Source organism: Acinonyx jubatus, chromosome F2 (genome assembly GCF_027475565.1).
Source record: "Acinonyx jubatus isolate Ajub_Pintada_27869175 chromosome F2, VMU_Ajub_asm_v1.0, whole genome shotgun sequence".
NCBI classification, from domain to species: domain Eukaryota; kingdom Metazoa; phylum Chordata; class Mammalia; order Carnivora; family Felidae; genus Acinonyx; species Acinonyx jubatus.
Window position 1 is genome coordinate 67,443,654 of NC_069394.1, and position 24,524 is coordinate 67,468,177.

At 41.0% G+C, this 24,524-nt stretch overlaps 1 protein-coding gene across 1 annotated transcript in view; it reads left to right on the forward strand.

Moving 5' to 3' along the window:
- Positions 1–846: 846 nt before the first annotated feature.
- LOC113594762 (translation initiation factor IF-2-like) overlaps positions 847–24,524 on the forward strand; it is a 398,057-nt gene continuing 374,379 nt past the window's right edge. The window contains exons 1-4 of the mRNA XM_053208219.1: positions 847–912; positions 1,702–1,791; positions 1,872–2,021; positions 2,283–3,061. Of these exons, the coding sequence (XP_053064194.1) occupies positions 847–912; positions 1,702–1,791; positions 1,872–2,021; positions 2,283–3,061 (1,085 nt within the window). The remainder of the gene's footprint in view (positions 913–1,701; positions 1,792–1,871; positions 2,022–2,282; positions 3,062–24,524) is intronic.

The following is a 24,524-nucleotide window of genomic DNA, read 5'->3' on the forward strand; positions in this document are numbered from 1 at the left end:
AAGATTAAATAAATAAATAACATCCTTAATCTGAAATACACACGTAAGCAGAATCAACCGTGATCAGAGGATATGGTGGTAGGGGGTGTGGGAAGGCTGACATACCATGTGAGAGTGTGTGGTTTTCACCTCCTCCCCCCACCCCTTCTTGCCAGGCGAAATCTGAGGTCTCTGGTTTTGCTAGGGTTTCTTCCCGCGGCTGAGTGGGCCTTACTGGGCGACAGAGTTTGCGACTATTTTTTTTTTAAAGCTCTCAGTCTCTGAGGGGTCCAGATCTCCAAGACACCGCCCAATGGTGTGTGTGTGTGTGGGGGGGGGCGTCCGTGTGTATGGTTCCCCCTCCTCTAAAAGGCCTGGGGCACAAAGAGCAATTCTGCCTTCCTGCAGTTTCTCTTTCAGAAAAAAATCCAGGCCTGGCCATTGTTCTTCCTCAATGAAGGGGGCTAGGGTGATAACAGAAAGACCACCTCCTCCTCATCACCCACCTCCTCCCTCACCCCACCCAAGACCACTGCTTGGGGGGGGGGGGTGGATTTGGGAATATTTCCTTGTTTCTGAAACTCCTGTCTGGGAAATCATGGGACCCAATACCCCATTAATATCTTCAGTATCTTCCTTGTATTTTCATCAGCAATATTCCGTTAAGTCGTCAGCACCCCCACTCCCCATTTTCTGGTTCTAACAGGGCTTGTTCAGAAACACTGCATTCAGATATCAGAGAGGTTAGGACTATAGACAACCACATTTAGTTCTATCGAAAGGGAATGAAACAATATCACTGGCCACCTCCCGTCGCTGAATATTCGCTCTTATACCGTAAAGCACCCTGGGGTTCTGAGTAAGGCCATGTTTCACCTTGAACATTTATCAAACCGGACTCTGCCGCCTCTGCTGCCGCAGGAGGACGAACAGGCCGCCAGCACCCAGCTGACATCTGCTTGAAAAATCCAACAATACCTTCAGTGGGGTCGTTTGCAAAAAGTGAAAACCAAAAATGAAAGAGGGGTTTTTTAAAAAATAAAAGGTATGCATACATATGCATACGTGTGCGTGTTCGCCAAAATGCTGGGTTTGGGGTCTCGAATGACTTAAAATAAAACAACAGCTTTGCAGTTACGCCCAGACCGAAGGCCTCACTGAACCGGTGTTTTATTAGCGGCGAGAAAAAACGTTCTGTTAGGAAGCACTAGAAGGAATGCGCATTGTCCCCCCTGCCCTTTATCTTTCACCAGATGATGCTCATTCTATCTGTTTCCAGTGTATTGACCTGGGATGTGGGACTGTTAAAGATCGGCAACGTCTTGCCAAAGCCTGAGGGAGGCAGGGTCACGCGGTGCGCACTGGTCGCGCAGCCGGGAAGCTGCGGCTCTGTGCTCTGATTAGCCAGAAGGGTCTGCTCTGTTGGGTGACGACTTCAGACGACCCCAGGTGGGCCCTTAACACAGAAAATTCCCCACCCCCACCCTGGCTCTGGTGACGCCAGCTTTGCCTCTTCTTCCTGGTCCTGGAATTTCAGCCTTAATAATGGGGAGGCCTTAGGAAGAAACCTAGGCGGCGGGTGCCTGTTCTACGTATGGGCCGCTTACTCGCCCGAGGTTTATTCTAGGTCCAAGCTGCAAAGAAAAACGCTAGAGAGGTCAGAGGCGAAAGCTGGAACGTTCTCCTGGGCCTTTTTACCCCTCCTCCCCAACCCCCCAACAGATGGCCGGGCCAGGACACCTGCAAGGCAGCCGGCAGCCGCCGCCTCCGCGCAGTTCTCCGGACAGGGGCCACAGTGTCGGATCAAATAAGGTCACCTAACACCCTGGGCCTAGTTCGCTCATTTCCCCGCCCAAAAAAACCTTCCTCTGGACACCTTTCAGTCCTTTCAGAGAACAGAGCTTCCGATCTCCGCCTCCCACCCTTGGCCCAGGCACCCGAGCGGGCGACCGCTTTCCAGCCTCGGGTTTTTTCGGGTTTGCCAAGCGCGCAAATCTCCTGTCCTGCGCACCTCAGCACCCGGGCTTGGAGCTTATGAAAATGTAACCCAACTCATTGCCAGAAGTTGTTGCTAATTAGTGGATAATAAACTTCTGTAGCCAGGGCACAAAAGTCTTTTAAAAGTGCAAAGGTGTTCTTTGTTATGGCATCAGAAAAGGGATTAGCATATCAATTGGACTGGGGGGACCGGACAATGAGCCCTCCTCCCCCTTCTCTGCCCTTAGTGTGCCGCCCGCCGCCGCCACCTCCTCCTACTCTCTCTGCCCTTCCTCCTCCTCTTCTTCCTCTCCCGGCTCCGAGAGCTGTCAAGGAGCGGTTGGAGACTGCAGGGCGGCGGGCCGGGGCCGCGCGGGCAGGCGCAGTGCAAGCTTCCCGCCGCCCACCAGGCCGCGCGGCCTGCGCGGCGCCCTCGCCCTCGCCCTCGCCCTCGTCCTCGTCCTCGCCCCGCGTCCAGGCGCGCGCTGGGGGAAGGTGGAGGCGCGCGGCAGGGCGTGCGGGGATGCGGAACCCGAGTATTGCGTGACGCGCGGCCTCGAGGGCGGGGACCTGGCCTGGCCGGGGAGGGTGGCCTCGGGCGGCCCCACGCGGCGCCCCGTTCCAGCGCCCGCGGCTCGGGCCCCGCAAAACCGCGCCCTTGGCCCCTCCTGGGCCGTGCGAACCCCCAGCGGATTCTGCACTCTGGCAGTGGGGAGCCGCCGGCTCCCCACCCTGCTCCGGCCTCTCTCGGCCGACCCTCTGACCTCCGACCCTCACGTGCACGCGTCGGGCGGCCAGCAAGCGTTTGGGGGCCAAGCGAGCCCTTGGGTCTCGAGGCAGCCGTGTCCCCGGGGGCGGCGGGTCCGCCGGGCTGGTCCCGGGGCGAGATGCCCACCAACTGCCCGCTCGGTGGTGGCTTCGGCGAGGCGGTCGAGCGGCCCAGGCCTCAGGAGGCCCGGCCACGTCTCCGGCGAGACCTCGCCTGGCCCCGCCGCCCTCGCCCGCCTTCCGCCCGCCCCAAGCTGGCCCCGAGGGAGCCGGCTCCCCGGGCCGACGGAAAAATTGGAAAGCCTTCCCCGCCCGGGTGCAGTAAAGCACAGCAGAAGTAAGTCTCTCGGAGAGGGAGACGCGGCCCAGGCCTGCGGGGCCCTGGCTCCCGCTCCGTCCGCCCCTTCTCCCCCCGCACCCCCCACCCCCCCACCCCGCGCCCGGCTGGGTCGGGCCCGGAGCGCGCCGGGGCCGGGGCGCCGGGGCCTGACGGCCCGCCTCGGGCTTGGGGGAGGAGGCGCAGAGACAGGCGCGGGAAGGCAGGCGAAGGGGGAAGGCTAGCAGCGACGGCGCGCTTCGCTCGCCCGCGGCCGAGCCGGACCCGCCACTCTCCGGCCGGCCTGGAGGAGCCGCGGGCCGGGCAGCTCGCCCCTCCGCCCCGAAGCCCCCGCGGACCCTGCCACCCCCACGAGGATCCGTTTTCTTTTCTTTTTCTTCTCCCCTCCCCCCCTTTCCCCTCTCTCCCTGGAGGCCGCTTCCGTCCTCTAAATGCGTTTCAAAAAAAGGAAATCTCCGGGGCTCTCCTTTTCCCAACGTCTCGCCTCCTTCTATAGCACTGATGTTTGGCGACCAAGCACCAAACTCACACAAGTTTCCCCGAAAACGAACTGCTTTTACTGCCGCGAGGAAAAATGTCGGGGAAAAAAGTGGAGGTCGGTGTTTCCCTAAATGCAAAACATCAGAGAGGAATCTGAAAAGAGCTTTACTTTCCCTGCGAAATCTCCATTGTTGCTTGGCAAACAATGGGAGCCTGGGCGACTGTGGGGCTGAGAGAATGAATAGGCGATCCGCGGGATGTGTGCGGGTCAGTGCTTGGGGTCCCGGGCCTAAAGCCCCTTTCTCAGCTTGCCACAATAAACCAGAGCAAGGTTTAGTCTTTACTGGGTCACCGGCCATCCTCTATTATTCAACACTTCACAACAAAAAACACTTATTAATCAGCGCTGACCAGAGGCCCCTTTTGAAACAAGAGAAGAGGGGAGAGAGGGGGAGAGAGAGAGAGGTGAAAAGAAGATTGAGAAGCCCTGGACAGAGCTTTCTAAAGCCAGAGCAACCATAGGGTACCTTCCTCCAGTGGCCCAAGTTTATTTGACACAACAAAGTTTCTAATCAGGCCACCGGGACCTGGATTTCTCCTCATTTGCCTCACTCCCCTTCTCTTCCTCTGAAGATGTTGGAGACTTTGTTGCGAGGAAGGATGGCTTTAGGTCAAATTGCTAAGGCCTGATCTTAAAGATCTAATTGCTATTGGAAGAGAAGCCTGTTTCCCAGCTGGGCCTCCACTCTGGAAATGGAGCGAGGAAGACTGTGTCCAGTTCTGCTCTGGGCACCCTGCTGATGGATGAGGTGTCAGGCCAGTAGTCATGTGAGGACTGGTTTCCAAATGGTATGAGCAGTAGTCAAATGGGGTACTTCTTGGTGATGCTGAATGCAATCTGTAGATTTTCTACTTCATGATGTTTCAGTCTGGATATATGAAAGGACTAAACTTGTTTGCTAGGACGAAGAGGACGCTGCTGGTTCTTAATGCTTTGACAAGGATTTCAGGAAAAGAATGTGATGAATAGTTTTAGAGAAGAAAGCGGTTCAAAATGTTCCATGCCACTAAAGTCAGTGGGTTCTTTGCTCAACTTTGATAATTTTAAAAGGGCTTATTGGATGTATGGAACCTAATTGTGTTTCTTTCATTTATCTGGTTACATGATAATTATGAACACATGCTCAGACATATATGGACACTCCTATACATCAAAGTGAAATGCTACATATATCAGCTTTATGGATGAAGTTAATCCATTTGGAACTCAGCTAGATATTTTTGATGGCAAAATCTTGTTGCTTTTTGATTTGGGGTTGGGAGCCAATATTTCTTGGTTATTCTGTCTGTTTTACATTACTCAGGTTGTAATTTAGCCAAGTGAGCAAAACTCTTTTGTAATGGCTGATGTGTACAAGTGAACAGAGGCAGCACATATTGAATCTTGGTTGTCAAAAGCTATAAAACAATTATTTTCCTAAAGAAATAGAAGTGAATGTCAAAGCAGTAGTCTTTTAAGTTTAGAATTTCGTTTGTGTGCACTTTTGGATTCCTGTGTAACGTAACTAACCATTTCCCTTGTTATGATTCAAAGAAGCCTTTTAAGCCCAGAAAACGTGTGGATGGTGTATGGATGGGGATTGTGACTTCAGCAAATTGAGCTGTAGAACTAGCTGGCTTGGTAATGAAAGCAAGAAGGCAGAATTACTTGGTAGTAAACTACATTGGTATTTACCAGAGTTTATGTAGGAAATGCAAAAATGGGTTGCATGGTTTGGTCTCAGGAAGTGTTTTACTTAGATGCCTACTATTTCAGAATGGCTTTTTTATGTCGAAAATATTGTGTTACTCAGATTTTGCAGAGCTCAACGCTTCTTGCAATGGAGTAATCAACTGTTATCTGAATTATTTAAAGCCTGGGATTAAAGGCCTTGGAGTTGATGCTGACAAGCTCTCACATGTAGGCAGGGGAAAGTTTAGTATTCTTTTCTTTCTGTATATACTTTGAAAATAATTTGGTCAAGTGTGGTGAATTATTGTTAAAATTTATGCATGGGAGCAATGAATAATTCTTTTACAAATCGTTTTCCAAATGAGCAAATAAGATATTCAGGAAAAGAGTAGGAATCTGTTTCATACATTATAGTGTGTCACCTACAATTCATTGTTTTTAAAGGACTATTCTTTAAAAAAGAAAATGTTTGCTCTAGAAATCCCTACTGTTTCAGAAAAGTGTTTGGGGTGTGGATACACAGAATATATTCATTCAACAAATCCATTTGTAGGACATGACAATTTTATGTCATGTTTTTCCTTTTAGTATTTTGGTTAGCTTCCTAATTTGCTTAAAGGAAACGATAATCTCTTTGTGTATTTTTACTTGTAAAATGAAGGTATGTACTAAATGGGACTAATCATTCACAGATTATCTTCTGAATTCTACTGAATAAGCAAAGAGTCAAGAAAAGCTTTTATCATAATATATAATACATTGAATGTGTGTATGTATCATCACATAGCACATCATCTTAACACATGTTTATAGACTTCAAATACTTTCTTTCTCTTTCTTTCTTTCTTTCTTTCTTTCTTTCTTTCTTTCTTTCTTTCCTTCTTTCTTTCTTTCTTTCTTTCTTCTTTTTCTTTCTTTTTTCCTGAGAAATTAAGTAAATAGCATGGTAATGACATTCCCTTAAACATACCAGTGAATTTGTATGGAAATTGGAATAGCTTTCACATTTGTCAAAGGAGAAAAGAATAATACATAAACGTATATTCAGCAAATGTTTAAAATAGAGAAATGCTATTTGTTTATATTATTTACCATGGATGCAATAGTTATTAAATTTGGCATATCTTTATGAAATCATTGTTATTCCAAAGTACATTTATTCTGTACTAATACATACTGTTGCATTTTTTTAAAAGAAAGTACTTACATCTGTAACAAAAACCTAAAAATCACATGATAAATTTAGCATAACATAAAAATTACTTTATAGGTAGCTAGTCCTCTATATCCTGGAGAATTGTTTTTTTCGCCTTAAAAAAATCCATCTGGACAATTTTTTTAAAATGACACATTTAAATAAATCTCAGTTACAAAAGGAAACAAATATCTTGGTAGACCTCGTGCATCTTTATCCAAATGAAAGTTAGATGGCAAAGCCTCTGGCTATCAAATGAAAAGTATTTGTAGTCTGGTGAGTTTATTTTAAAACATATTTCAATTTTTGCATTTGTTTTTCTTCCTAGCAGATGCATATAATTCAGACATTGTTCCACCTTGACAGAATTTGTCAAATTCAGTTCAAATTTACGTCAACGTGATCTGACGAAATATAATATCAATAGGTTATCATGAAGTACAAATGTAAACTCTAGCAAATGTTGCTTTAATACTTACTACTTTTTCTTTTATCTAAAAATAAATCAATGTAGTTTTTCATAATAGAGAGAAGGTACAAAGGAACTGATAGAAATTTGACTTTGCCCCCTATGATTTACCCTGTTGCCAGAGAATTCTGGTTAGTTGTATAGATCTGAGACTTCTGTGAAGAGACTCAACCTGGTACTTACTTATTTATAAACTTCCGCCTCACTAGAGATTCAAAGTTATATTTAGGAAACTAGAACCTCACACGATATGTGTTTATTTGATTCTTCGATTTAAATACTTCATGAGTACACCAAAAGTAATTTTTAATGGAAAATTTTCATTAGGATTACATGCATTACATCTAAAGAACCCTGATGTATTTCTATATATACCATGACACGACATCTCAGTTTTTGGAAACAAAAGAAAATGAAGCTTCTGAATGAAACTACTCCCTCCCCAAATTTCCAGAGTTCTTCTTAGTTTACTATTTCCTTCAACTCACTGCATTTTGATAAATACACTGTAAACTCCATTCTGGCTTACACAACAATTTTTCACCCAGAAATCTATCTGCTTATGTAACCATTTGTGAGAGAGCAGAGTGTTCTAGAGAATTTCACAAAAGTCTGGAAAGACATGTCTGTATGTGTATTTAAACGCTTTAAATTTCAGTGGTTTGTGGATATTTATTATAAGTTTAAAAGGAATTATTCAGTCGTCCTTTGCTTTATGGTGTTTTTTTAAAATGAAATCTAAGTTTTAGAAATGTTTAAAAAATAAAATATATAAAGTGGTACACTTCTGTATTTGGATTTTTTACTTAGGTACTCAGAGACTGAGTCGATAAAGATGCAGCTTTTTTTTTGTTTTCAATTAAGGAGGCTATTTGGAGGTACTGTAGGAAGTTAGCCATGTCGAAGTTATGGCAAAGAACTAAGGTGTTTTGGTTTGGGTTGGCTTGGTTTTTGTGTTTTTATGGAATAGAGTGTAGCTCAAAGTTCTTGGACTCCTATAGTGTCCCTTACTCATTTTGTTACTTTTTTGTGGGAATACTACCGGGGCCAGGCGTGTTAGAGAGGAGAAGGGATGGACAGTGGAATCTCTGGATCCAATAGAGTTTGCGTGGTAATGCTAATGATGCTGAACCAGGATCCCTGTGCCAGGAAAGGATCCACTTTTCAAGCTTTTCATTCTTTGTCATTCTCCTGCCTCTCCACTCAAAGTGAGTAGGCGATCCCATGGAAATTAAACTCTGGTAAAAATCATTTGTTCTGCACCTGATGACAAAGGTATCAAGAGGCAGGAGAATGACTCAGGTTTCACGTCAGGATTGGCCCGTTGGAGTTTGAGCTAGTCTGCAGCAATATAATGTTACGTTTTATGTATGTGTACAGTGTTTTATTTCCCAGTAGTTACACGTACATTGTAGATGCATGGATACCATATTTAAAATTAAAACCCTAAAAATGAGAACATTTACTTGAACACATTTTGTAGGGAAAAGAGCCTAGAGGGGAAAATGTCTTAGTTATGGGAAAGGAAAAAACACATGGCCATGAAAATATATAATTACATTGTATTGGAGCTAGCTTTAATCAGATTCCAGTTTTCTGAAGACCACAGTTAACTGAAGATTATGAATATCCCAAGAGTTTTTCTAGGTACTCTAGTTTTTCCTTCTTTAGGAAAGGGAGCTTTTATAAAACCAGCTGGCTGAGACTCCACTCTATCTCAACTGCTTTTTATCTCAAGGTCATTCAATGACCCCCAGAGACCTAGAAATAAACACGGTTTGTTTGTACATATACATGTCCACAGAGCCTAGTCAGGACAAGTCGTTCTGGGGTCACCAGGGAGGAACTGAGGTTGGGGCTATGAGCCTGGTTTGGGAAGACTGTTAACTTTGACATGACAGGTTTCCTGGGATTTTTGCGAAGGGCCTTGCACTCAGGAGCAGGGGCACGGTTTCTCCAAGGTGGAAGAGTAATAACAAATTCATGCTTTGGTGAGGACCTGGCTTTGTTAGCATCAATCCTAATGATTCCCACAGCTTTGAAGAAAATGAGCTTCATGAGGAAGCTTTCCTTTTCTCTTCCTTTCCCTTGTCTACTTTCTCTACTCTTCCTTCTCCCTTCCCTTCCCTTCCCTTCCCTTCCCTTCCCTTCCCTTCCCTTCCCTTCCCTTCCCTTCCCTTCCCTTCCCTTCCCTTCCCTTCCCTTCTCAGACTACAGTGACACAGAATCAGTCCCATGGACAGATGTATACTCTACCATGGGTTTGCTTGCTTTGTTAGTTATGCTTTAAAACTGGTCTGGTGAGAGCGTAAATGAAATGTCTGTACTTAATTTTTTTCTCTTTCTTTCTTCTGAGTGTTCCACTCTTCAAAGAAGCTAAATATCTTAGATTAGTGTACTTGCTGAGCATGAGCTTCAATGCAGAGTCTGGAGGTCAGGCCAGAGGTATGGAGAAGAGCAAACTACTGGTGTGGTTTTCTTCTATGGTGGGCTTCAGGTGGCCTGAGGTTTGCAGATCTAAGGCCTATCTCTGAGACTACCCAAGCAGTCTCAAACTTTTAGGAACTCTCCTGGTTTTTGAAGCTCTTCTCGATTTGAAAAGAAAAGGAATGGGTTACCCTTTCTGGATAATTGTATGTTCACATTCCCTCTGGAGTGTGTGTGTGTGTGTGTGTGTGTGTGTGTGTGTGTGTGTGTATGTGTGTGTGTGCATGTAAGGAGAAAGAGAGGGGTGACAGCTGATGCTAGGTGTAGTAGTTGAGACATGGGAATGGCCTTAGTTTAAAGTTGGAAAGCAAACGTATATAAACATGGTTATCAAGGACCTTTTAGAGCATCAAAATAAGTCAAACAAACCAGGACAAATAATTGTACAGTTTTACAGTGTCTCTAGTGTGGAAGAGTGGAAGAGTACTTCTATAGATCAAAAGATTAAGGGGACTCAAAACTCTGAACAGCCTGGGAACCAGTAGAATTGGTGGGCTGTAAGAGAAGCTGGCCCTTGTATCCCTTGATCTTTAAGTAAGACTGAGGGAATGTGGGAAGAAAAGAGAACTGACATGTGGTTGGGTTACTAGATGTCAATGTTCTACCAGCCTCTTTCACAGCATGTTATTTTATGTATTCTCACCAAAACCCTTCAAAGTAAGAATTAATTTTTATTCATTTTACAGAGGAGAAAACAGAAGCTCTGGAGGGTTATATAACTTGACCAGGGTCACACAGCTAACATGTTTTGGAATCCAGATTAGGATTCAGAGAAGTTTGTCTCTAGAATCCGGATTCTTTTTCTTAAACCAGAAATATCTCACATGATTTATTTTCCTCATAATCATTCATGACAGAAGTAAGTATTTAATCACCATGTATCTTTCCAGACTGATCTTTCTCGATACTCTCCTCCCTGTGGTTATATTATACTTCTGTCATAGGGGCAGACGCCTTATGCTTTTCCATACAGCCCTAACCCAAAGTTGTATTCTTGACTCAACCCTGTTCAGTTTGCCTAGAGTGCCTTCACTGGGACATTGATTTGGGCTGTCTTTTGTCCACATAGATGTGTGAACTGATAAATTTGGACTGAACTGATACATATACATAGGTATACATGAATTGGTGTTTTATGTTGCATTATATTGTGAAACAGAAATTCGGCAAAGGCAGTAGCAACGTTGCTTTTCAGAAATTTAATTTTAGGACATGAAGATTCTTTTTCTTTCTTTTTCCAGTTCTTTAATATTTATTTTAAGAAAGGATTTTTCCCGCATTCTATTTCACATCCTAGTGCACAATCTAGCCAATTAAATCATGAGTCAAACTTCGAGGGCTTGAGTTAGTTCTTTATTGAGCTTAGGCATTATTTAGTAGCAAAATTAACTATTTCAAGCCCTTGGTTGCAGTTCTTTTTGCACTTATTAAATGTTTCATATTGTATTCTTTTTAAGTTTATTTATTTATTTTAAGAGAGAGAGCTTGGGCATGAGTAGGAGAGGGACAGAAAGAGTGAGAGGGAGAGGGAGAATCCCAAGCAGGCTCCCTACTGGCAGCACAGAGCCCAATATGGGGGACTCAACTGTGAGATCTTAACCTGAGCTGAAACCAAGAGTTGGACACTTAACCGACTAAGCCACCCAGGCACCCCTGATATTTTATTTTCAATTCCCAAAGGAAGGGAATATGAAAATATTGTGTTAGTAATATGCCCATATTGGAAGGAAATATAAAATGTGTTATTAATAATGGGCCACTTGGGTGGCTCAGTCAGTTAAGCGTCTGACTTCTGCTCAGGTCATGATTTCATGGTTTGTGAGTTTGAGCCCTGCTGGGGGCTCTCCACTCTCCATTCAGAGTCCACTTTGATCCTCTGTCTCCCTCTTTCTCTGCCCTTACCCTGCTCTGTCTCTCAATAATAAACATTTAAAAAATGTGTTAGTAATATGCCTATATTGCATGAATTTTTCTAGATATGAGGATACTTTCAGCATATTGAATATCATTCTCTGCCTCAGTTTTCTTATCATGAGAGTAATAATCCCTATTTTAGTGGGAACTTAAAAAATTTATCAATATTGGCAGAACACCTTAAAAATGATAAATAATATCAAGTTTAAAAGTGACAATATAAGTGCTGCTAGAAAAATTTTAACTTCAAGTTAAATTAATGCTTTTATTTTCTCAGGGTTTTTTTGTTGAAACATGAATTTTCTTTCAAGACTCATGTTAAAAATCTTTAAAGGACTATTACTTGTCCGTAAAGACTATTTCTGAAAAAACAAAAACCCTAACGTAAATAAGAATTCTTTTCATTTGGCTAACAATGCCGGAAAAATTAGGTCAAGAAAGATAGAGTAGTACTTTTTAAATTACAATATTTTGTTGATTAAAATGACAGTAAATAATGATGGAAATATGAAAGATAGCATATTAACATTTAATATAGTGGTTTTTGGATAAGAACTAGACATTGGAGATCACACCAAGTGTTTGCTTCAAAGATGCAAATAACCTTGAAGTTACGCCTTTGGATATGAAATACTATTTGTCGTAGTACTGCTCAAAATCAAATTTTGACAGTTACTACAGGGAAAGAAGCAGTAAGAACCCATACTCATTTGGATTCTTTCAGAATAGTACTGCAATGTCAGTGACCAAAATACTGGCCCCCAAATCATTCAATCCTGAGTTTTATTTGGAGTCAAATCTCAGGTGAGCCAGTAGAGCTCTTTGACTTTGATTTAATTTCTTCATCCCCAAAATGGAGATAAAATTGCTTACTTGCCAAAGAGAGAGTGAATACTAATTAATTAATGAGTTTGAACATTGCTAATAAATTCCCCTTTCTTAATGCGGTTTCCAAGGCTACAAACTCAGACATGCTGACGATGCAGAAGTTCTATGTTCAAATATAATGTAGCTCAATGTTTGGGTTGTTCAAATGTGTACCTGGCAGACTCAAAACACGGATGAGTTTCTTGGAGAACTTAAAGTTGGCTTTAAACTAACCAAATCACAGTCAAACTTTTGGTAGAAAACACCAAATTCTACCAGTTTCACCTATGAAACTTAAGATTTACATGTGTGTCTGTGTGCGTGTGTGTGCGCACGTGCTTTATATATTTAAATATATGCAGTTTCTTTTGCCTTTCAGATGGAAGTGTAGAAAAAATATATTTAGGAAAATAAGCCACCAAATCACAAAGAATCCAAACTAGTGCTTATTTCTAGTTACTAATATGTATGCTGTGTCCAAGGCCTGGCAACATGGGTGTAGGTTGAGCTGTTTGTATCCGACATGCTTAACTTAATTTTAAGGCATTGTTTTATGTTTTCAGGAATTAACCTATCATAATAGTATCATCCATGCAGGGAAGTAAGTTAGACCACATGATGGCCTTCCAGGGTGAATGGGTCTCATGTGTGTGAGATGTCATGGAAAAGTCACTGGACAAGGAGTCAGGATCCCCCATTTCTGACTGGGGGATCCCCCATTTCTAAGCCTGGCTCTACCTCTATCCAACTAATGTGGCAGTGAGCCAGTTTCCTCAAATGTGAATGAGTGCACTAGGTTAACCTCATACTCCTCTAGTGCTACAACCCTAATCTCTTGATTCCTACACTGATAGCCTTCCTCTTGTTTTACACTATCTTTCCAAAGAGTGTTTCTGTAGGCTGGGAGTCAACTCCAAGCAAACTACATGGCAGGGAGTATTGCCTGCAGAGAGCTGTGCACATATTCAATAAATACATATTGCTTGAAATACTTGATGATTAATTAACCATCTAGGGAAAGCCTGTGATCAATGTTGATGACTAAGCCTTAATGGCAAAATAGTTAAAATTTATTGAGTACCTCTAATGTGTCAGGCACTCTATTTGCAGTATGCATATGATATCTCATTTAAGCAATCATCCAGGAAACACATCTAAATCTTCCTGGAGTGTTTTGACATTATGGTATTATTGGCCATTCTTTTCAGGAAAAGTCTTTTGTGCTGGACTTGTTTGGAGCCTCCCTCTTGATGTCCTTTGAAGAAATTCAATAAAGGCAAATGGGTTTGCATTGGAAGCAAGCAGGACAAGATATTCATAGAAAACTCAAACTAAGGCGCATCTTGAAGGCTATAGCCAAGATCACGTTCAAGCCAGAATCTTCCTCATCACCCATGGTTCCTCCCATATCCTGAATGTGTAAATAGGCAGGATTTTAAAAATTTTTTTTTAACTTTTATTTTACTGTGTAAATATCTTGAGAATCCATCTTCTGCTCTTCATCCCTGGGATAGTTGTTTCAGTTCAGACATCATCATTTCTCTTGTGGAATGTTATGGTAGCCTCCTCACTGGTCTGCCTTCTCACTGGTTTCTAATCTGTTCTCTTGTTGCCCCAGTGTTTCCTAACACTCAGACTTTTCATAGTTTAAATTCTTCAACAGTTCTTGACATCCTTGCCTCTTTGTTGTCTCTCCAGGAGGAGGGAGCTGCCCCATTCCCTGGGTTTCTGTGCACTTAGATATATACTTCTTTGTGCAAGTATATTTTATGAATGTCTTTCTTGTTGGTTTCTGAGCTTTCTATAATACAACCTCTTTGACTCATGTCAGAGATTGGCACATTGTTCATAATTGTTGAGGAAATAAAGAATTTGGGGACCTGAGCTATTCAGGGTTCAGTAAAGGAGATATAATGTAACAGTTCATTAAAATTGTTTTTCTAATTCATTATCTTGTGTGATTCTCACAAAAAACCCAACTCTGTAATCTCTGAAATTTTGATCCATGAAAAGGGCTTGGGTTCATCGCCTTAGAATTTCTGATGGGCGATCTATTTGGTCATGTGACAAGTGGGCGGGGCCTAGAGATAACTGTTTTAGGATTATTTCTCAGAGATCTGATCCTCCTTTCTGATAGTAGGCCCTAAAGTTTTAGGGCCAAGGTTACCTTGATAGCCAAAGCTGAATCCAGTTTCCAAAAAGGAAATGTTTCCAGTTCTTAGCCCAGGAGAGTGTAGGAGGGCTACAGGAAGAGGCAGTAAGGTAGCTAACACATTTTAGAATGACTGGAATGAAGATGAGTGGAGAAGGTTGCAGAGAAGGAACCTTACTTGGGACCCTGCAGAAGTTTAGGTCTGTAAAACCCAGTACTCTGCCCTGTTCTGGCAAATGCAGCTAATGGATAGGGTATTCAAGAGCCTTTTATACTTAGGAGAAGAGAGAGCCAAAGAGGATCCCAAGCAGACTCCTCCCTGTCAGCATGGAGCCCGATGTGGGGCTTGATCCCATGAACCATGACATCATGACCTGAGCTGAAAGTAGGAGTCTGTTGCTTAACAGCCACCCGGTCGCCTCAGCCAGAGGCCTTTTAGCATCAAGATATTCAGCTTTCTTGCTAAATTCCTTCACCTTGCCATGCTTCCTGACATCCCATGAAAAAGGGACTTGTCTTTGTTAATAAGCCTCTTTAATAGACAAATGTGCAAAAGGCATCTCATTTTAGAGATGTGACTTACCTGAAAGAAAAAAAAAAAAAGACATCTCAAATTTAACATGTCCAAACCAGAGCTCTTTGTTTTCTACCCTCTCCCAAACCTGCTCCCTGTCGGATCTTCCCAGTTTCCCCATTTCAATAAACGACACACCCAAGCAAGGGAAAAACTTCCAGGAAGCATTCTGGATTCCTCTTTCTCGCTCACCACCTACCCATCCGTCAGCAAACCTTACCAGCTCTATCTTCAAATATTTCCAGAATCTGATCACATTTCTCTGTCTTTACCCCTACCTACTTAACACTGAGCCACCATCACTTCCCTCCTGAGCTACTGCAATAGCTTTCAAACTGGTCTCCCTCCTTTGCTCTTGACCCTCCTGCTCCCCAACCATAGCCCATCCTCCACAGAACTGCCAGCGTGAGCTATTAAAATGTAAATCAAATCACTTTGCCCCACTGCTCAAAACCACACAAAGCTTTCTGTCACACTCAGAATAAAATCCAGAGTCCTTGCAATGACCCACAAGGCCCAACATTGATCTACCTACCACCTGCCCACTCTAGTTCTTTTCCTTCTATTTTCTCCCCACTCATTACTTTCCAGTCATTCTGGCCTTTTTTTCTCATGGACCTGTGTATTATGAAACTAATGGAGTTTCCTTCTTTTAATTGATTTCTAATAGGTTTAGAGCTAAATTTCTGGTCTATCTCTAGTAAGACTATAACAATAAACATTAAAAAATATACTACCCTCACTTCTGGCTCAGCTTTACTTTCTTGCTATTATTTTTCTTTCTCTTACCTTTATTAATTAGAAATTAAATAAACTCCTTACATCTTTCTTATTATAAAATCAACATAGATGTTTACAACAGGAAAATCAGAAAATACAATAAAAAAGTAGAATATTTTTACCATATTGTCTCCAATCCCAATTCTCCAGTGACTTCCCATCACTTTTATTGTAAAGTTTAAACACCTTAGCATAAGTTAAAAATTCCGGTTTCTCCGCTCTTCCTCTTCACTTGGCTACCTGGTGTTCATTCTTCAGATTTCAGTAGAAATGTCAGAAGGTTTTTCTCAGGTATCTCATTGGTGACCCCTCTGTCCTCACTGAATCCCAGCACTCTATTGTAGGCAATAGCATTGCCCCTATTGGAAGCCAGGGACAGTTTTTCTTATTCTTCATTGTTTCCACAGCTTTAGCTTACTATCTGACCCACAGCGAACTCTTTCTTTTAAATTTTAAATTCAAATACAGTTAACTAGAAAATTCCTAACGAATACTGAGGAGTGAGTGAATAAATGAATGATGAGAGGCTCTTGCTGGGAGAAGGTTTTTGAAAGTATCTGTCCGGAGTTTACTTAGTACAACCAATAAATTATGAGAGGTGGGCAGGGAGTATGTGTAAATTATAAAACACTTTGAACAGGTGCACCTTAGGGAGTAATATTGTCAGAATACTTTCTCTTGGAGTACACCCAATAAGACTCAAGACTGCCAAAGTTCTTCCTCTTGTAAGGGATCTCCTCAGTCATCTGCCCCTTAGTGCTACTTGCAGAAATGACTGAGTTTGAATGCTGAAACATGATAGAATTAAACAAAAAGTTGGAGAATCAGAATGTGACCTTTGTCTTCATTCTAATTTTATTGACTTGCAGTATTCATTTTATTGATTTATAAGATCGATGGTGTGTGTGTGTGTGTGTGTGTGTGTGTGTGTGTGTGTGTGTGTGTGTGTTTCTATAGCTGGTAGCAAGCACTGTGAGCTTGCAGCAGATTTGTGGCTATATTTTCAAGCTCAGTCTCTCATCAGGATGGCAGAGATTTGGCTCAAAAGTAATCTATTTTCTGAATTAATGAAATAGCTTTCATTTGGCCCTGCCATCTTTATGGAGCAGTTAAATCTTTGCTCTAGGCAGAAGTGATGGCAGCACCACTATTTACAGAGACACAGCAATGCTCAGGGATGGGAAACGTGGAATGTTCCAGTAAATAGTTTGTCCTAGACTTCCTGGTCTTTAATAACATTGTCCACATTGTCTCTTCATATGCAGATGTTTTTTATAAAAATGAAAAAGAAAGTAGATAACATTTAGGCAAATAACACCCAGGGTATTGGATTTGGAAGTCACTATGATGAAACTGATGTTAAATGTCATATTTTTCCTCAGTTGGACTTCCTATGGACACAAGTTGAGTATCCCATCCAATAAGTAGTGAATTGCTTTCTTTTTCCTTACTCTGAATAGTTACCATTTATTGAATGCCTACCAGATGTCATATAATCTTGAACCTTCAGCACAAGATGATAGTTGGGTGTTTTTACTCACAATTTACTGAGGAGTAAATGAAGGGGCAGCAAGAGTAAATAACTCAACCAAGATTGCAAAGCTGGGGTCCACTTGGATTTCCATGACACAAAAGTCCCTGCACCTACCATGACAAGGATCTTGGAAGGGTGGTAGATTTGTCAGTGTAGGATCTAAAGTATTTTAAAATGCTTAAAGGAAGCAGAGATTTATTTTTTTCTCTGACATGCAAATTTACATTATAAATCTGTGAATGAGGCTATTGTGAAGGGAGGAGAAAGTTCTCTTGGAAGTGAGGGCAGGTACTCTAGAAAGAATAAAGTGGGATAAAGTTGTGAAATGCTCATTGACTCTTTGAGCAGAAGTTTGTAACAATAATAAAAAAGGAGTTGGAAGGAAAGAAGTGAGAGTGAACCATAGATCCCTTAAGTCCTGTGGTTAATTTAGGAGACAGAGAAGGACAGGAAGCAAAAACTTGTGTATCCTGGAGGACAGAGCCCCCAGACAGGCTTGGAAATAGACCCTAGTGGAACAGTCAAAGGACACAAGATGGAGAAGCAACAAAGAGCACTGAAAGCTTTGATCGGGAGAGTGTGACCCCAAGTCAGAAAACATATGCCAATCATGATGTTTAAGAAGGAGATATGAAGGATGATGTTTACAGAGTGTTTATAGATTCTGCTCCATACCAGAAACAAGAGGCATTTTCCCCCAAAAACCATAGGGAAAAGAACAAAGGCAATAGATAACTGAAGTTTGATCTAGGACTGGTTAGCAGAAGTCAGGTGGGAGACAGAGGCTGGGGCCCCCATCTACTGGCCTTGCAATGATGACATTTAGTCTCTTGGAAGGTTTGCTGACCAAATGGCAGACTCCAAGATAAATTGGCTGCAATCTCTGTCCTGGTTTCAAGAAGATTACCCTGTGAGGCGAGATGGAGAAGGGAGAGAAAGAGACAGATGTGTAAGCAGATAAATCAGACAGTAGAGTGGGTTATATAATATCTACATATAAATAGAAGGCACTTTGGAAGTGCAGGAAGAGTCATGACTAACTGAATAAAAACACACAGAAACTATTATGTAAACTCATAAGTGTTTTAGTGTCATGAGCAAGGTACTGTTTACTAGCACAGTTACAGAAAAATTAGTTCTTCCTTAGTGGCTTTAAGGAAAACTTCATTGAACAGGGTATATTTGAGAGACCTTGAAGGATGAGATTTTCTCCAGGCAGAGAATGAAATTAACTGCCAAGAACAAGAAGGAGGTTTCTGTACTCTTGTTCTTTCTCAGAAAGATTCTAGGGATAGAACTATAATCTGTTCAATCAACCAGGAAGAGGCACTCAAACTGTAAACTCAACCATATCCTTCTCTTTCAATTATCATTAAAATGATCCAATGTGAGCAGTTGCCTAGCTTCTGTGATGGTTAAGCTGATAAAATGATGAGTTTCTTTGTTGTGGAAGTGTGTTTTGTTGTAGGTGTCTATGTCTGCAGATAAAGCATAGAGGGAGACCACTGGAGTTCTAGCTTCTGCAGTGGCTGTTGGAGAGAATTCTGTATGTCTGTGCAGATGAGAGAGTCAAACATGGTGTGTGTGAACACATGACTCTGCATAAGGGGTGGCGTGTGTGTAGGAGGCAGACCCTGCACAACTCTCCCTGCATTTGGGCTTCGTTAGCCATCTTCTGTTTGGGTCCCTGTAGGAATGCTGTGCTGTCCTGGCATTTAGCTGATGGCATTTGCAGTGATCTGGCCTCAGCCTCTCATCATTAAAAGACCATGTTTTGTATGTGCTTCTATTCTGTCTCCCATTGCAAGGAACTTAAATGAGACAGTCTCTTCTTCCAGAGATCAGTTTCTAGCCTTCAAATTATTTTCCCTGGTCTTGAGATATAGTGTATAACATGTATAGGTGGTTTACCATTGCTTCTTAACAGCTGCCCTGTGGTGGGAAAAGTCAGGCACAGTGTGTACCCAAAACTGTGGAAATGTCAGCATGTGCTATGCCGATATATTAATTCCAATAGTGGTGATTCAGAAACACATACTGCATATGCACCATATGGGCCTTAAATATTTATGAAACCTAAAAGTCACAAAAACAATTCTTTAATGTAAAAGTTAAAAATTGATTACTATAATTTTTCATGAACTAAATTTTTAGCATTTAATATTTTAATTTACAGATTAACATATTACTGAAAGGATACTAGTGATTTTAAAATATCATTAATTCTTATTGATTTACTGCTCTTCAAAGGACACTATGTTAGGCACTATGGAGGAATAAAAAGAATGCCCAGAATTTGTCCGATTCTTAACTTGTTTTACCTACTTTCTATTTTTACCATCTACTGAGTGATCATTTTGCACTGTAGGAAAACAATTGAAGAAGAGAATATGGACATCTCCAATCAGTCCACTCTTTGCCTTTTCCAAATGAAGTGGCATATAGGGAAAAGCAGAGCTTGGAAGAGATTGTAAAGCAATAAATGTAAAGAAGGTGTCTCAGAATTATGAAAACAACACCTTTGTTGTTGTTGTTAGCATGTCTTCTAAGGTTGGTGCAGTACTAGAGTGATTTGACATAATTTAATCTAAAAGCTCTGGACTAGTAACCCAGAAACCTGGCTTCTAGCTGTGGCTCTGGTGCTAATTATTTGTACTTTAGTTTCCTAATTTATAAATGAGACACTGATTAGTTTATCCTTAAATTTGATGCTATAAAATATCATCCAGACCTTTACATTTTACAGTGAAGACTTTAGGCTGCTGGGAAATAGAACCATATCTGTTTTGATTACCATGGCATACCATGCACCTAGTACAGTGTTTTTAAGGAATATTTAATATGAAGGAAGGAAGAAGATGATGCAAAAGTGTAATGGAAACTGCATCTACTGTGCTCTTAGAGCCTGGTCCAATTATGATGTAGAACTGAAGTCGTGAAATAGACTGTAATTCCTCTGAGTGCACCCCATCCCTCTCACCAGGCTGTAATCAAAATCTAATCTTAATCAAAATTTGCCTGATACCATCATATTCCCTTTTTACTTACTTATTGAAATAGGAAGAGATGTTGCTTTGTCACACAATTTGTATATAAATAACCTTTTACTGTATTTTGAACACCTTTTATGCATTTTATTCTCTTCTTTCTATCCTCAGTGTTACTCACTGACCAATTTCTATGACTCTCATTCATCTCAAATAAATTTCAGTTTATTGTTTGCCTTTCTACTTTACCTCCTATGAACGTCCTTCAAAAACTTTACTTGATTATTGAATACTTGATTTTTTTCTTCGTCATTTCTTCACCTTCACTTTATCAGTATGATTATTCCCATGGGATCTTATCCCACCTAGAGGGGTTTACTTCTAATATGTTAAGGTCAGTATCAGTAACATTTTCAGTATTTCCTTTTCTCATCAATCTTTATAAATTGTAACTTGAACATTTCCTCACACCAAACAAGTAACCCAATATTTACTTATTTGTTATTTAAAGCTCCTTTCCCCCAGGGCTATCATTTCACTTTGCAATTATTTTGAATCCCTATCTCCTCTGAGTCCCACGATCAGTGACTAAACCTTGACATTTTGAGGGTGCAATAATCTTGCCTTGTCTTCATCTTACTGTGGATCTGGTGTGTCAATTCTGGGATTGAACGCAACCCAAATACCTGCATTCCCTGCTTTCAACCTGCGAGTTGTAGAAGGCCATAAAAGCATAACAGCAACTTGTGCTTGACCTTATTGCTGCCTGATCCCTCTAGGAATCTGTTTACATTTTGCAAGTTCAAGTTCCCAGATCTACCACTTTTTGTGTTTTTTGGTCATTTGACTTTGTGGCTCAGTTTTCTCATCTGTAAAATAGAAAATTATAATTTCCAACTGGAGTGCATATGTGTCTTGCCAACCACTTCTTTGTGGTGACATAGCCTTAGCTATTTGCGATGGAATTGTTATATTTTGCCTCCTAAATCATTAACCTTTGCTCTAAGTAGGACCGGAATAACAGCAGACAGTATGCTCTAACTGTAGAATGTATAAACATATTTTTGATTAAAAAAATCAGGCTAAAACTAGAGATATGTGGGTATCCCAAGGGGATTTTTCCCCTTAGAATTGTGGAGACTCACTTGTTAAGAAAAATGAGAACATCCGGTTTTGAAAATAAAATTAACAGGCAACTTGGGTATTAACATGGCTTTAAGAGCTTAGCTGTTTTACCTACAAAATCGTGAGGTTTGACTGGGTGATCTCTAAGGTTCCTTGCAGCTTCAGGGATCTGTGATATTATGGTCCTGAGCTTTGCTTATGGGTCTGAAATTCATAGACCAAACTCCCGTGTCTCTTGAAATATAAGGCAGCAGCTCGGGGATGGTACTATTTCATCAGACAAAGAAGAATTTCTTGTTGCAAATGATTGTACTATTAGTTTTTGAGAGAAAACTCAATGATCTGCTGAGTGTACAAGGAGCAGTATTGAGTGTTTCCTAGCAGATAGATAGCTGGCAGGCTTAAAATGAGTATTGATGTGTTTATGTGGAGATAAGGATACACGTTAGCTTTTCTCAGAATTCCATTTTCAATTACTCTTGAACTAGTTTGAAAATTCATCGTCTTCACGCCAAATATCTTTTAGTGTGCCACATATGCTGAGTAGCAGACCTTGACATCTCAACAGGGCTCACATAAGTATATACTCAGGCAAAAATTAAGCAGGATCAGGGGAGTGCAGACTTCTCGTGCTGCTCTGATATTCAGGAATCAAAAATCTTTGTCCATTTGATCATATACTTATATCTTCTCTCTCTCTTCTTATTTTGCCTCTCACTCTCTTCTTCCTTTTTCTTTTTCTCTCTTCTTTTTGTCTTTTCTTTCCTTTCACATAAAGTCCATTGCCTTTTTAGAAAAGAATGAGCAAATGCATGAATACAGGTCTCTCTACCATAAGCTGCTTCTGCCAGTTAAAAGCAGAGACAGCATCACAGGGAAATAGGACTGGAGGGGGTCTTGGAAAGTCACTCAGGCCACTTCTCTCACTTTAGGCCACCCCATACTATACATAGATGACCTTTCTAAATTAGAAGATTCCATCACCTTTCCTAGTCTCTCTTCCAGTATTGACCAACTTTCACTGTCAGAAATGCTGCAGTATTGAACCTGCGGCTAAATTGTCTCTAATGCTGGCAAGAGTGAATATGTTGACAACACACACACACACACACACACACACACACACACACACACAAACAAATAAATAAATAAAAGGAAGGTTTGGGGCATGATTCCAGAAAAGTTCCATGTTTCTAAATATGATGCTTTACAGGATGGCTGTACATATATGCAACCTAGGATCGAATTGATCCTCTTGAGATATAATAAGCCTATAATTCTCAGCTACTTTAAATCCTGTCTTGGTCCCATATGCAGCCACAGCTGTGAGGTCCTCAGTATGGTTATTTTAAATCAAACAAACTGTTTGTCTAAAGATAGACAATTAATAATGTTAGTAAAATTATGGGATGCAAATCTTTACAAATTGAAATTTTACTTATTTCACAGTATTTCATGGATTGTTGGATTTGGAAAGAGATTTTTCTTCTCCATCAGATGCTTAAACACCCTTTAGAATATCCAAGTGACCATCTATCCTCTATCTGAATGTATTTTGAAGATTGAATGTACTTATTAAGGCTCTTCCATTTTTAGAGTACTCAAATTATTAAAGACTTCTTCTGTATGAAAAGCTTTGGACATAATATCAGTATTTTTTTTTATCCATTCCTTCTTAATTCAGAATTTGTAGCTTGCTTGCAATAAACCACTTCCACCTAATCCCAATAAAACAAAGCAAAGCAAAAATCAACCTGAACATAATTTACAAAGCTACATAGATCAGTAAGAAACTACTACACTTATTTAATTATGTAGGTTTTTGGTAGTAATCCGAAGAAGTAATTTGTTACAGCAGGAACACATACAAAAGAGAATACCTAATTATATATATTTTTTCCTTTGGGGAATCCAACCCTTTATTGTCTGAACTATTGATACCTTCAGCTGTTACATTTTTCTAGTAAGAGTTAGGATCTCTCCTTTGGTTTGTAATTGTCAAAAACATGGTCTTAAATACATATTAGCTTATTTTCATTTCATAACAGTAAAATCTTTGCTTTTATAAAATTAGCTGAAAGTACAGTTCAAAAGTAAAACATTTTATTAATGAAAAGCTAAAGAGCCAGCTGAACTAAAAATGGAATCTATGAAGAATACTGTATTTTAAAATGACAAATTTATTCCTTTTAGTTTGCTGTTGATATGACAAATGGGCAAGTGCAAAGGAAGAAAGAGCCATTCAAATAAATTATGGGGGATGAGAGGTCAGCATGTTGAAACTCAGAGGTGTGGTGTAGTGAAACATAGCGCACTCTGCCTCTGGCCCTTGGTTTCTTCACAACAAAAAATGGAATGGGTAGGTTATAACACGTGATACCGAAGGTTGTTGAAGGGATTAGAAATAAAATACACAAAGTAGCTGATAATCAATTGCCATTTTTATGACTCATATGCCTGATCTCTGGGTTTATAATGAATCTATAGAGATGGGCCTCAAGGGAGTTTCCAGAGTTAGTGATCAAATTGTTACTCCATGAGTTTGGGAGACAGCTATAGTAGACAAATCATGGACTTGGGAGTCTGAAAGGCTTCGCTTTGAATTCTGGGTTTGCCACTTGCCAGAAGAATGACCTTAGGCAAGATATTCATCTCCCTGAACCTACATTTCCTTATCATGAGTGCCACATGGATAAAACACATGGCAGGTGTTTAATAAGGGGACAATGCCTTTTTTTTTTTTTACCCTTTCCCAATATAGCCAATCTATTGTAGACACTCCTATAGAGCCCAGAGTGCTCATAACCATGGGAGGGGTAGGCACTATCCAATTACTTTCAGAGATTTCAGAGTTTCAGATTGGCAGGCAAGTTGTGAAGTCTTGGCATTGTAACATGTTAACAAGGTCCCCACTGCTTGTCAAATGCATATCGTTATTGTTCTGTGTAGAAGGATGAGACACTTCCTCCTAGTGCTGGTTGAACATCTCCTATACTGAGATACAGGGTTCCTCCACACCGCTGAGACAATGCTGTTTTCATAAACTCAATGTCATCACTCCAGCCGATGGTCCTGCCAAGTGGTATTTCTCCAAAACTCATATGGCTTCTTCTTCTTCTTTTTTTTTAATCTTTACCTTTTCTCAGGAAAGAGAGTGACGAAAGTTT